The sequence below is a fragment of the Miscanthus floridulus genome, chromosome 19 (assembly GCF_019320115.1).
Source record: "Miscanthus floridulus cultivar M001 chromosome 19, ASM1932011v1, whole genome shotgun sequence".
NCBI lineage: Eukaryota > Viridiplantae > Streptophyta > Magnoliopsida > Poales > Poaceae > Miscanthus > Miscanthus floridulus.
In genome coordinates, this window is record NC_089598.1 from 56,950,472 (window position 1) to 56,964,675 (window position 14,204).

General features: G+C 48.4%; 1 protein-coding gene and 1 long non-coding RNA gene across 2 annotated transcripts; one reads left to right on the forward strand and one right to left on the reverse strand.

Moving 5' to 3' along the window:
• Positions 1-2,505: 2,505 nt before the first annotated feature.
• On the reverse strand, positions 2,506-3,474 carry LOC136526073 (uncharacterized mitochondrial protein AtMg00810-like). Its single transcript, XM_066518853.1, has 2 exons — positions 3,095-3,474; positions 2,506-2,515 (listed from the first exon to the last, which is right to left on the reverse strand). Exons 1-2 carry the CDS (start codon positions 3,472-3,474, stop codon positions 2,506-2,508), a joined length of 390 nt encoding a protein of 129 aa, XP_066374950.1.
• Positions 3,475-8,333: 4,859 nt separating this feature from the next.
• On the forward strand, positions 8,334-9,149 carry LOC136525271 (uncharacterized). The gene is made up of 3 exons (XR_010776470.1): positions 8,334-8,394; positions 8,602-8,682; positions 8,848-9,149. It is a non-coding gene; the product is annotated as an uncharacterized lncRNA (long non-coding RNA).
• The last annotated feature ends 5,055 nt before the right edge of the window (positions 9,150-14,204 follow it).

Below are 14,204 nucleotides of genomic sequence, written 5' to 3' on the forward strand. Positions count from 1 at the left end.
CGTAGCCTCGTCCTCTCCGTCGGCGGCGGCGGCTCAGCTCGGTGGCCGAATTAACCTCTTCAATCCTATGTTTGGCTCCGGCAGCTCCCACTGGCCATGTCACCCGGAAATCCCACAGCGATCCACGTCTCCCCGAAATAGATTCGCTTGGCCACCGTTCTCCTCCTCCCCCCACGTCCTCTCTCCCTTTGCGCTATTCATTGGGTGCCGTTGCAGCCTAAGCTACCTCCTCTGTGGAGGAGTTGGCCTTCCCGCTGCCGGCTGTCAAGGCCTGCTCTACGTCCCCCCTCTCTCGCCTCCGAGTTTCATCCTAGGCCTGGTTTTTCAACCCCAAACTATCACATCAAATTTTACGGCACATGCATGGAGTATTAAATATAGACGAAAAAAACTAATTACACAGTTTGGTTGAAAATCGTGAGACGAATGTTTTAAGACTAATTAGCCATAAATGCTACAGTAACTAACCTGCGCTAATGATGGATTAATTATGCTTAATAAATTTGTCTCGCAGTTTCCAGGCGAGCTATGTAATTAGTTTTTTTATTAGTATCCGAAAACCCCTTCCGACATCCCCGAAACATCCGATGTAACATCCAAAAATTTTCATTTCGCGAACTAAACACAGCCTTAGTTTAGCCATGTGCCTCTTTTTTTTCAGTGCTTTCCGTGGTTCGTCTTCTCAGCTAAGATGGCAAAGATATATTAATTTAGGACACGGCTCCGATGCACGTGTTTATCATACGGAGGTCATCCGTGCACAATATTTTTTGCTGGTTTGGGTGCTGTGTCCACGACCAGATGCTGTTTCTCCCCTGATGCTTGCTGGAAGTGATGGAAATGTGTTTTGTGTTTTTGTTGTATAGCTTGTGATGAAAATGAACTCCCATGGAACTTGCAAATATAGACTGATGATCTTCAGAGACCTACGGCATTTTCATGTATATATATATATATGCGTTGCTATATGTTTATTGATCTTGTCATGCCACTTCCTTAGGCTAGGTTTATTGCAATTCCATGTGCTGGCACTATACCCCACTCCTCTCTACATCCATTGTTTTCTGTATGTGCCGGCAATATGAATTGCTACAGATGATGCTATTTCTCAGTGCATGCCGTTGTGCCTACATATGAGAGATCAAATGATGTCGTTTTGTTCATTTCTGAGGCTACCCTTATTTTCTAGACTCTTTCTATTTTTTAATTGCCATGCCCTTACAACAACCTGGCCATTTTTCTTACTTTCAAGGTCTGAGGATGGTTATATTTTCCCTTGTTTACAAAATGATGCCCCTCAAATCATGTGTGAGGTTGTTGTGAGGTACTAAACCGGAGGTGGATGAGGGATTTGAGCCATGTGTTTAATTTGGTTCTTTTCTTGCCTTCGTTTGTGGGCACATGGATTCTGGTTTTACAAGAATGCCAGGACAGAAGCTTCCCTCGCTCCCAGCTAGCAGTAACGTTGATGCCATGCTCTTCTGCCTGTACAAAGGTTGGCTATCACTTCTGCATTTCGAAGGTAAAGCGTTTTTATCATATCTCCTGCCTTCTACCTATAGTTCATATGTCCCCCGTGCTGATAAAAAGCTTCCTATTGAGAATCTGATGCTGTTTAGATTAGTGGTAATTGGGTTAAGGAACCTGCTCCGTTATTTCACCTATACATGTTTGGATGATTCCACTTCACTGTGATCGATGGCTATATATTGAGTTCATGGAACTGGTGGCTTCCAAAATGTATGGCTCAAGAATATCCTGATACTGTATGGTTTGGAGATGCAATCCAGTGTGTGCTTGATACATGGCATTTACAGATTGCAGTTGCATTTACTGAATGTGTGTGTTTGCTTAGGAGCCACTGTTACCGCTTTCCAGGTCAATGTGAGGAAGGGATCATTAGTTGCAGCTTGCTGGGTTCCCAACCTATTGCTGCCCTCTCTTCTGTGCATATCCAACAGCAGCACCTTGCTGACCGTTTACTTAGAATGCAAACCTACACGGCCAAACCATGGCACCAATCAGAATCTGACAATGCACTTCTCAAGCAAACGATAGTTTACAAGTTATCAATGACACTTAACACCATGCTCAGACTTATCTTTTTTTTTTTTGCTTTTCTCAGATCAAAGTGGTGGACCTCAGGTTCGAGGAACAAGAACATGAACCATCAGTTGTCGAATTAAATGTCAGTTGTACAAAGAGGTTATCTTCTGACCTGGTACATGGATCGGTTTCGTTCAATATTATTATTATTTGTTTCGTCGGATGGAGCTCAGTGTTAGTCGTTGAATTCTCACTCTTACAATTTTCACTCTTGTAAGTAACAGAATTCTTACTCTCATCGAGAGAGGATGACACTAGGAGTTGGGACAATTTTCTGGTTTATTTCTCAATACCATACCAACCCGAGGGGTTGGGGATACATATTTATAGGCTGCTAGTCAGCCAAGTATATGCCAAGATGCTAGTCTAAGATGTTGTTCTCTAGTCTAAGATGCTGTCCTATACTGTCCTAAAAACACAAAGACCACAACAGCCCCACAAAGACCACAGCAGCCAGACTTATCCATCATTCTCTCCCTAAGTCTTGTGCGTCGTCTTATGGGAAAGTTGAACCATCCCGGTCCTGGAGCAGAGCTCAAGGAACTTGATCCTCCCAAGGGGCTTGGTGAGCAGGTCCGCAAGCTGGTCCTTGGTGTTGATGTAGCTCGCCTTGATGCTCCCTTTCTCAAGACAGCCTCAGATGAAGTGGTACCTCACCCGGATGTGCTTGCTACGTTCATGGAAGACGGGGTTCTTTGACAGGGCCAGAGAGGACTTGCTGTCCACCCTGAGCTCCACCGCTCTAGTGTCTCTGCCGAGGAGATCACCAAGCAGTCGAGCGAGCCAGAGCGCCTGAGTCGAAGCGGTAGATGCCGCTATGTACTCGGCCTCGCAGCTGGATAGGGCCACCACCTGCTGCTTGACCGACTGCCAGCTAACGAGGCACTTGTCGAGGAAGAAGAGGATCCCGCTCGTGCTCTTACTAGTGTCGATGTCGCCGGCGTGGTCGCTGTCGCTGTACCCGACGAAGTGTGCCATCCTAGGGCACCTAGGGTAGTAGAGGCCGTGGTCAAGAGTCCTCGCAACGTAGCGGATGATCCTCTTCACAGCCTGCTGATGCTCCGTTGTCGGTCGCTGCATGAACCGACTAACGTAGCCGACGGAGAATGCCAGGTCCGGCCGTGTGTGGGCGAGGTAGCGAAGGCTCCCCACAACACGCCGGTATTGCGTAGCGTCCACCTCCTCCGTCGTGCTGTCGCGGCTCAGCTTCAGCCTCTCCTCCATTGGAGTAAGAGCTGGGTTGCAGTCGGTGAGCCCAGCTAGCTCAACGACATGCTTGGCGTAGACGGTCTGTCGAAGCGTGATCCCGGAGTCATCCTGGTGCACCTCGATTCCCAGGTAGAAGGAGAGAGGCCCCAAGTCACTCATCTAGAAAGTGGCCTTCATCTCTTCCTTGAATGCCGCCACCTCTGCATCCTTGGTGCCGGTGATCACCAAGTCATCGACGTAGACACCCACCAGTAGAGCATTACCTCCACTGCCCCGTCGATAGATGGCTGCCTCGTGCGGGCTTTGCTCGAAGCCCATCCCCTTTAGCATGGAATCCAACTTGACATTCCACGCCCTCGGTGCCTGCCGCAAGCCATAGAGGGCCTTGCGCAGGCGGAGCACCTTGCCCTCCTTGTCGGGGATCGCAAATCCCAGTGGCTGGTGCACGTAGACCTCCTCCTTCAAGTCACCGTTAAGGAACGCCGACTTGACGTCCATGTGATGAACACGCCAGCCCTCCTGGGCAGCTAGCGCAAGGAGGAGTCGCACGGACTCCATCCGTGCCACGAGAGCAAAGGCGTCGTCGAAGTCGACCCCCTCCTACTGCACGAAACCTCGTGCCACCAAGTGAGCCTTGTGCTTGACGATGGCACCGGCTTCATTCCTCTTCAGCTTGTACACCCACTTAAGGGTGATCGCACGGTGACCACGAGGAAGGTCAGCAAGCTCCCAGGTGCAGTTCTTCTCAACCGCATCCATCTCCAACTGCATCGCGGCGCGCCATGCCGCGTGTCTCTCAGCCTCTACAAACAACCGAGGCTCGCCGTCGTCACACGCAAGGTGCAAGTGCGCCTCCAGGTCGTGAGGCACCGGTCCCAGCACCGGTTAGTCGCCGAGAAGGTTCTCCATCGTACGGTACCGCAACGGCTCGCTATCGTGGTACGCGTCGACGCGCTCCTCGTCGTGAGAGAGCGGAGTAGCGAGCTCAACCAGGCCATGCTCGACACGAGCTGGTGGTGGAGTAGACATGCCCGGAGTGGTGCCTGTCGGTGCTGGAGTGCGTGGCGTTGCCGGCTGTGGTGGAGCCAGCGAAGAACTCATCGCAGCCGAGGTCCTAGCTGGAGAGCATGGTGCTGTCGGAGTAGTAGGCGCCGGGGTTGGTGGAGGCTCGAGAACTGGGGTAGACGCGCTCGCCAAAGAAGAGTCGCCTACTCCCCCAGCTCCCTCGAAGTGGACATACTCGACAGTGAAGTCGTCGTACGTCAGAGCCGAGCCATTGTCCACCGCCTTATCCCACGCCCATCCTCACCCTTCGTCGAACACAACGTCGCGCGTTGTGCGCACACGCTATGTCTTCAGGTCGAGGATGCGGTAGGCCTTTGAGCCCTCCATGTAGCCGATGAACACTCCTGAAGTGCTCCTGTCGTTGAGCTTGCTGATGTGGCCAAGCTCCTTGGCGAACGTGAGGCAGCCGAAGACCCGCAAGTTGGAGACCGCCGGCTTGCGCCCATGCCAAGCCTCGTACGACGTCCTACCGTCGAGCGCCTTGGTAGGCGAGCGGTTGAGGATGTAGACGGCCGTCACCACCGCCTCTCCCCAGAAGACAGCCAGCATCCCCCTCTGCTTGAGGAGGGCCCGAGCCATCCCCACAACCATCTGGTTGCACCGCTCGATGACGCCGTTCTACTGCGGGCTGTACGGCGTGGAGTAGTGGCACTGAATGCCCTCGTCAGCGTAGTACGACGCGAATTCAGCCGTCGTGAATTCGCCGTCGTTGTCGGTGTGCAGCACACGCAGCTTGCGGCCGCACTCTGCCTCCGCAGCAGCCTGCGTGCGCCTGATGGCGTCCGTAGCCTCTCCCTTGCTGCCGAGGACCATCACCCACATGTAGCAGGAGAGGTCATCGACGAGCAGTAGGAAGTGGCATCGTCCTCCTGGTGTGGCCGGTGTCACCGGGCCACACAAGTCCCCATGCACAAGCTTGAGCCTCTCCTTGGCTCGAAAGCTAGCCCGCTGTGGAAAGGGGAGTCGCCTCTGCTTCGTCAACATGCAGACGTCGCAGAGCTGCTCCACATGGTCGAGGCACGGCAGGCCTCGCACCATCTCTGTGGCACTGAGCCGCTTCAGGGCCTCAAAGTGAAGGTGCCCGAAACGCTCGTGCCACTGCCACGCCTCGTCGTCCTGACAAGCAGCAAGACAGAGGGGTTGTGCCACCTACATGTTAAGGACGTAGAGTCGATTTGCGCTTCTAGATACCTTGGCAAGAAGGCGACGACGACGATCCCAAATCCTCATGACTCCATCCTCAACCACCACGCGTGAACCGTTCTCATCCAGCTATCCCAAGCTGATGATGGAGTTCCTCAACGCGGGGATGTAGTAGACTCTGATGAGCAGCCTATGCTCATCAGACACGGTGGTGAAGATGACGGAGTCGATGCCCTTGATCTCCACGCTGGAGGCATCCCCAAACTTGATGGAGCCTCGAACGCTAGAGTCAAGCTCGGTGAAGAACTCCCGTCGACCGGTCATGTGATGGGTGGCGCCGGTGTCGAGGCACCACCCGCCAGTCTTGTCATTGTCGGAGCTGTCGCCGAGGAGGGCGTGTGCTTTTGGCTCATCGAGGTGGAGGAGAGCCGCTGCGGCCAGTGCCGCTGGAGGTAGCTCAATGCTTGCATGTGCCATGAACAGAGCCGGCTCCTCCTCCTCCGCCTATGCGACGTGGGCCTAGCCGCGTCATGACTGTCGGCAGTCCTTGGCCCAATGGCTGAGCTGGCCACAGTTGCGGCAGGCGTCGTCTCGTGTCGGCTTGTGCCTGCCGGCGGCGCCACCCTAGGCGCCTCCATGGGCATCACCCTCGGCACGTCCTCGTGCCCCGGCCTGGGCGTCTCTGTGCACCTTGTGTGGCTTGCCATGCTTGCGGCCGCCTGTCGCAGAAGAAGGCTCCCCCTTCTTCCGATCACCTTGGCTGGCAAGCCACTGCTCCCGAGTGAGAAGGAGCTTCCCGCCAGTGGTGATGGGCCCCGAGAGAGACTGTGGCTCATCGCTGTCGATGACCTTGAGGCGACCTATCGCCTCCTCGATCGACATCATGGAGAGATCCAGCAGGGACTCGATCGAGCAAGCCATCTGCTTGTACTTCTCGGGGACGCAGCGAAAGAGCTTTTCGATAGCTCTCTCCTCGCCGTAGGTGTCATCGCCGAACTACACCATCTTCTACAATAGAGTGTTGAGACGGAGAGCAAAGTCATCAACGTCCTCACCTAGCTTGAAGGCCAGGTTCTCCCACTCCTTGCGAAGTGCCTGCAGTGTGGACTTGTGGGCGCGATCGCTGCCGATGCGTGCCGCAGCGATGGTGTCCCAAGCCTCCTTGGTAGTCCGCTTGTTGGTAAGCGAGAACTACATCTCGGGCGGGACTGCAGCGATGAGGGCATCCAGCGCCCGTCGATCTAGGTCGTAGTCGACGTCGCCGTATCGGACTACCTCCCACATGTGCCGCACCTAGAGCTTTACCTCATCACCCGCAGCCCACTCGACGTAGTTGGTCTTGGTGAGGGTAGGCCACCCACCGCCGGGACCAACGTCCCTGACAACAGGCTAGAGCCCGTGGTAACCACGGTACCGATCCGGGGAGAGAGAGCCACGCTGCCTGTGAAGGCCGCGCTCTCCATCGACCCATCGGTACCGATCCGGGGAGAGAGAGCCACGCTGCCTGTGAAGGCCGCGCTCTCCATCGACCCGTCCGCCACCGTTGCCATGCGCGCCTCCTCCAGGAGCGCCGCCGCCATGCGCGCCTCCTCTAGGAGCGCCACCGGCATGTCCGCGCCTGTCTGGGCTGCCGCCGCGCTTATGGGCGTGCGCGGCTGCCCCAGGAGCGCCACCGTCTTGCGCGCCTCCTCTAGGAGCGCCGCCAGCGCGTCCGCGCCTGTCTGGGCTGCCGCCACACTCGTGGGCGTGCGTGGCTGCCCACTGCGCCGTCCACGCTCGCGCTGCCTCCCTCTCTAGCAGCTCGAGGTCCGTGTCGGTGGTGTCGTCAGCGGAAATGGAGCTGCCGATGCTGCCGCGCAGAGCCTCAACCTCCGCCGCCGCCGCACGCGCTGCATTCGCCGTCGCCGCACGCGCTGCATTCGCCGCCGCCGCTGCTTCCGCCTCCGCTCTGGCTGCTGCCAGCTCCGCCGCTGCCATCCTCGACGCCCTTGCCGCCGCTCGCTCGCGTTCCTCTGCCGCGGCAAGTTCGGCCTCCTGCCGACGCCGCGTGCTCGAGGCGACCGAGCGCTAAGACTGTCCTGTGGACATAACGCGCTACCGGGGGGCTGCTGCGTGGGGAGAGGGCTGTTTCAGACGAGCTGCTGCTCGTCTACGCTGGGGAGGAATGAGCAGGAGCGGCCGAAGCTACTGCTCGCAGCTGGGGCTGTTGTGTGGCTAGGAGAGAAGATGAGCAGGAGATGCTTAGGCTACAAGATAGTACGGCTCCGATACCACTTGTTAGTCGCTGAATTCTCACTCTTGGAAGTAACAGAATTCTTACTCTCATCGAGAGAGGATGACATTAGGAGTTGTGATAATTTTCTGGTTTATTTCTCAATGCCATACCAACCCGAGGGGTGCTCGGGTTGGGGATACATATTTATAGGCTGCTAGCCAGCCAAGTATATGCCAAGATGCTAGTCTAAGATGCTGTCTTAGATGCTAAGATGCTGTCCTCTAGATGCTAATCTAAGATGCTGTCCTCTAGTCTAAGATGATGTCCTATGCTGTCCTAAAAACACAAAGACCACAACAGCCCCACAAAAACCACAGCAGCCAGACTTATCCATCACTCAGGCTGAAGGAGCAAGAACTAAAGGCGACTCTTGAATGATGTGCTATCTTCAAATCTACTTTATAATCGATCTTGCAACCAATTTCCTACCTTTTATTTTCAAAAGGAAAAAAAATTGCGATTGTCAACCGTCCTGGATTTATTTTATATATTTTTTCCCTTTTCTTAGACCATGGGTGTTTTCCTTTTCTTAGATCAAGGAGCTGGAGCTAAAGTTGAAGGAACGAGAACACCAACAATCAGTTGTGGAACTAGAGGTATCTCCTCTATAAATGTTGTGCTATCTACCTTTCATTCAACTAAAATGCTGTGCTAGCTACCTTTCATTCAACAACATGTTCCCAGATAAGGTACTTGCAAATACATACAGCAGATATCTTTTGTAGCTACACTACACAATTTCTATTACTGTCTTCGATTAATTGATTGATCTATCCTTTCCTTTGGTTCTTTGGGGGCTACAGAAAATTCAGGTTCTACCTTCTCAAAACCAGGATGATAGTGAAGGCTTTCCCCGTGGTGCAGTAAAAAATCCTCAAAAAAAGGTGACAGCTTCTCTCCGTTTATTGCATTCCCCGTGATTTGCATAATTTTTGTGGGGTTATTTGATCTGAATGCCTCCTGTGCTTGCTGCCATTGGAACACTGTTTCCCTGCTGATTATTCTAAAAGTGCCCATCTAATGGTGCTTTCTTCCTCCTGCCTGCGCAGGTTATTACGGCCACACTGAAGGGCTTCTTTCTCTTTTTCTGAAGTGTGGCACATCTGGTATGCTGTACAAATCCTACCTCATTCTTTTCTGTCAGCTACTTGCCTTTTTTTATCATATGCTGCATAGTTAGGATGGTGACCAGGATAGTAAAAAACAACCAGTGCAGGACAAGAAAAAAGATTGATGTTGAGATTGTTTGGCAAGGTGCTACACATACTATCTGTCATATTGAGTATAGCAGAGTTGCTTCCTTCGGTGCAGATGCAACATCTTGTGTTAAGTGTTATTGGTTCCTCCATTTGCTAAGTGTTAAGTGTTTTTTTAGAGGTGCTAAGTGTAAGTGTTAGGCGTATGCAGGTGTTGGCCTTCAAAAAATAAGATCTTTCTTATGTTTAGGTGGCTGAAAATATAGAGGCATTTATGTCACAAGATGTTTCTTTGTGTATTCCTGTTTTTTCCCCTTCTATTATCTCTGATTGAATTATTTCCCACAACACATTTACTGTGTATGTCTATGTATGCTTCTCTATGCCTTTCACACTTACCAACAACTACAATTTTCTTAGTTTTGGTCAATAACTCAGTACATTTATATCCATTCTTGAGCAAGGACAGTATATATAGTTGCCTATGATTTTACATGTATCGTCGCCCATCTCTCAGTTTGTGTGCTAAGGTTGAAAAGAGTTTTTGTTGCTCCCAAAGTTTGATTGCAGGAAAGGGACAGAGTTTATATGCTCCTCACAATATTGAAGTCCTTTTATGACTGTATCTTATCTGGTGCTAATTCCGGGATTTCTGTGCGTAGATGATTGAAAGGGTCTTTTCTCCTTAGTTTAGATCCATAAATATTATCTGAAAGCTACCATATTTATTCTTTTATTACAATCGAGGGATTTCATAGCATATTCACTATTTTCTTAGTCCAGGATTAGAAGTAATAAACCATATCAATTCACAAAAAAAGATAAGACAGTGTGCATCCATAAATTAATATTTGTAAGCATGCAGAGCCGAGCTATTTGTACACATGATTCTTTTAGCTATTTTCACACAATACTATTTTTTTCCACAGCATGCTGTTACATTTAAGTCTGGAAAAGTGTTGATATATTTTCAAGAACTTTCTCTAGAGTCAATTTGGCTGAGTATATTATCTTAGGTACCATTAGGTTGTGATAAAAAAATGATATGCTTTTTGTGATTGCCTTTCATGTAATGCTAGCAAATTTAATTTAAGCAAATCAGTATTCATCTATTGCAGGGGTGCATGTGTGATAATTAATGCTAGAATGGTTCTAGTGCTCCTACCCTGTACCCCTGGAGGTAGTGGTCCTCTTTCATAAGTCAGTTCTCTCCTATTGCAATAAACCTTTCTCCAAATAAAAAATGATGATAGGCTTCAGATCATGTATTTGTTTACTTTATGGAAACGGAAGAACAGAAACCTATGGAACTTATCAATTTGAACATGTTCATGCACAGTTGGTCCAATATACAGTTTGATTAGTAGCTGCTGCTTTTATTTATTCTCTGTATATTCGGTTTGTTCCTTGGATTAGGATGTAGAGCATTGATAAGGTTTTGTTTGCCTTTTCAGGCCGGGCACTGTATCATTTGTAGATCCTTTTGCAGATTTCAGATAAAGGTACCAATTTTCAGTTTACCATCCTTTCAGTTTTCTCAGCCTAAGTGAACCAAGCTTAGGTGCTATCATGAGCCACATAAGTGTAAATCTCTACGCTGTTTTTTAGATATAGTGCTAGGTAAGTTGTAGAGCCATCCCGTTAGATGATCATTGACCAATTATTATGTAGACTGCTATAAGAAAATTTCTATGGTGCGATTATAATATTTCTCTCTACCCAATGGAACGATTATTGAGCAAAACTTGAATATGGCTCCTATTGAATAATTTTTTCTGAAGGGATATTTTACGAGCCATATTTGGCAACCAGTAGGCGAGTTCGTCTACCCATTGTGTTGTGGATGTTTGAGATGTTGGAATATTTGTGATGCTCTACGGCATGCAGCTGTCATCCCTGACTCTTGCGCCGTTAACCGGGCAAAGAAAGTGAAGCATCTTGTCTTTGCTGATCCCACGCTAGGTTGTGTATTGTACCATTTCCTGAATTTTTTACTATTTGACCTTTTTTTCGAAAGTTTCTCTCAAATAGACCCTTGGTGGAAACAATTCAAGAAATGGACCATTGGCTCGGCGCCAGAGTGACTGGCGTGGAGCTCGGCGCCACGGTCACTGGTGCCGAGGTCCTGGGCACGGAAAAATGGCCTGCCAGGGCTCGGCGCCAGAGTGACTGGCGCCGAGCTCGGCGCCATAGTGAATGGCACCGAGACACCTGTATTTAACCCAGCCTGCACTTCTTCTCCGAGCGTTCTTCCTCTTATTTCTCCTCCGTCTCGGGTTTTTTTCTCGCCACTTCACCCTACCTCACAATCATCGGCAACTTAGAATTTTGGCTAAGTCCCTAAATTTACTGTGAGATGGATATATAAAATTTTGGCTAAGTCTTTAAATTTACCATGAGATGGACAATGCTGAAATTTGTTAAGCCTGGATTTTTACCATGACTTGGACATTGTCAAATTTGATTTTTACCGTGGGACAGACATATGCAAAAATGACTAAGTCTGAATTTTTGCTATGACTTCAAGGGACTCAGGTAAGTAAATGATTTAAAGCATACGAGACAAATGAATGCCCCATCATCATATATGGAACCCCAAACGCCATCAGAAAGTACTCAAACTCGTAGTAAGGTATTAAATTGAGTTGCTATACAAATTTGGAAGATAAAATATCGCAAACTGATTTAGGTTTAGGTCCAAAAACAAAGTTTGTTGTACTCAACTCAAACTATAACTTCTATTAAAGGTCAAACTTTATATCTAGAAAGAAACTATAGTTTTACTGTGGTCGAAACTGCATCATGAAAAAAGGTGTTAACTATTGATCCAACACTTAGAAACATTTTTAGGCTCGTTCATCAACATGAACCCTAGATCATTTTTTATCCTAAGTATTTCTATGTTGTTTTAAGTGCTCAAATATCAAGTCAGTGTAAAACTCTAGAGTTAGCCACATTTCTCAATATCCAAATCATGGTAAAATTTTAAATTTGTCAATGTCCAAGTCATGGTAAAATTCTAGTCTCCAAGTCATAGCAAAAATTCAGACTTAGTCATTTTTGCATATGTCTGTCCCACAAATTTCAGCATGTCCATCTCATGGTAAATTTAAAGACTTAGCCAAATTCTAAGTTGCCCATCTTATGGTAAATTTAGGGACTTAGCCAAAATTTTATATATCCATATCACGGTAAATTTCCAAAAGTTAGCTCGAGGAACAAGTGCAGGTTGGGTTAAATGCAGGTGTCTCGGCGCCATTCACTATGACGCCGAGCTCGGCGCCAGTCACTCTGGCGCCGAACCCCTGGCAGGCCATTTTCCCGTGCCCAGGACCTCGGCGCCAGTCATCCATTTCTGGAATTGTTTCTGCCAGGAGTCTATTTGAGAGAAATTTTTGAAAAAAGAGCCAAATAGTAAAAAATTCGGTACCATTTCCGCTATATGATAGTGCAGAGTTATCAAATAGTACAATATATAGTCTGTTTGAGACTCATGTCGATTGGAACTCTGCTGAACTAAAATATATTTTGATCTATTGTCCACGACCTGAACAAATTAACACGCACTGCTTAAATATTAAATTTCCAATGGATACAGATTATATCCCCAATTTACTGGGGAGTTTGTAGGCTGAGACAAATTTCATGCTTATGTGCTTATATATTGTGGTGGCTCTACGCGTGCATGGGCGCATACCCTAATTATATACATCAGCGGTGTATATAACGTATAAATTCTACCTGTACAAATCTAAAGATGCTCACGCGCGCAGGGCCGCGCCGTTTGTACTAGCCCTCGTTCAGTTGCCGGATTCGGCAGTGGCAAAACCACCGTAACAGCGCTGTAGCGCACTGTAACATTCGTTTGTATTTTGTAATAATTGTTCAATCGTTGACTAATTAGGCTCAAAATGTTCGTCTCGTAAAGTACAACTAAACTGTGCAATTAGTTTTTGATTTTATCAACATTTAGTACTCCATGCATGTACCGTAAATTTGATATGACGGGAAATCTTTTTTTTTTTTCATAGTGCCAAAGTTTATATTTTAGGATAACTAAACACCCCCTAGCGCCAAAGTTTCAAAACAAATGGAAGGAGGAGAGAGAGGGCGGAGGCCCCGCGAGGTCGACACCGCGACGCGGCGTCCGCGCGACAACTGAAAGTGGGCTGGGCGACGACGTCAGGCGTGGTCCAATCACGGCGACCCCCCAGGCACCGTCGCGTCGTTGTAGTTGGGCCGACGCAGCGGCGCGCACGCACCACGGCGACACGGGACGAGGCTGCTGTCCTTTTGCTTGCGCCGAACCATTCGCTGGGGCTTCACGCCGGGGAAGACGAGACCTGGCATCTCGGTCGCTCACTGTCCCCGCCGTTCCTGGTCCCTTTCACATTCCACCAGGCGATGAGCGAGCGAGCAAGCACGTCGTGTCGAAATTACATATCAGTGCCTTTGGGGAATTTCCTGAGAACGTGACGTGCAAAACCCGGAGAATCTTTGTTGCCAAAGCCACAAAAAAAAAAAGAAATTCAGACCCGGGGAAAGAAATCAGCAAAGCTAGAAGCCAGAAGAAAAAAAAAGGTAAAAAAGAAAAGAAAACAAAAAACACAAAAAAAAAGAAAAGAAAAGAAAAAATACAAACAGACTCAGGGAAAGCAATTAGCAAAGCTAGAAGCCAGAAAGAAAAAAAAGTAAAAAAAGAAAGCTAAACAAAAAAGAAAAGGAAACAAAAAATACAAACATATCAGAGCCAGGTTTCAATCCTGGGACCCATGGGTTATGGGCCCACCACGTTTCTGATGCACCACTCTGATAGCTATGCCATGTTTCAGATTTTATTCTATCTAAATATTGTGCTAGACAGCTGTGAAGGACATTGGTAAAAAAAGTGGTAAAAAGAAGAGCACACGTGTCAATAATCTACCACACTACATTAGAGATGTAATGGGATATGGATGGATATTGCTCATACCATATTTGTTCTTATATTTTCCTTAAGAGCCGAAGCCAAATACGGATAATGTCGAATACAGATATATACAAATGCCGATTTGTTTCGGTTACAATACAAAATAAATGTGCATCAAATATGAAACATGCTAGATTTGAATAGTGTCAGTCTGAATATTTTTTTCCAAATATTAAGTAGAAGCAATAACTACATACATAACATATTTTTAATTCTTCCAGACACTTTATTAAAATTGTTG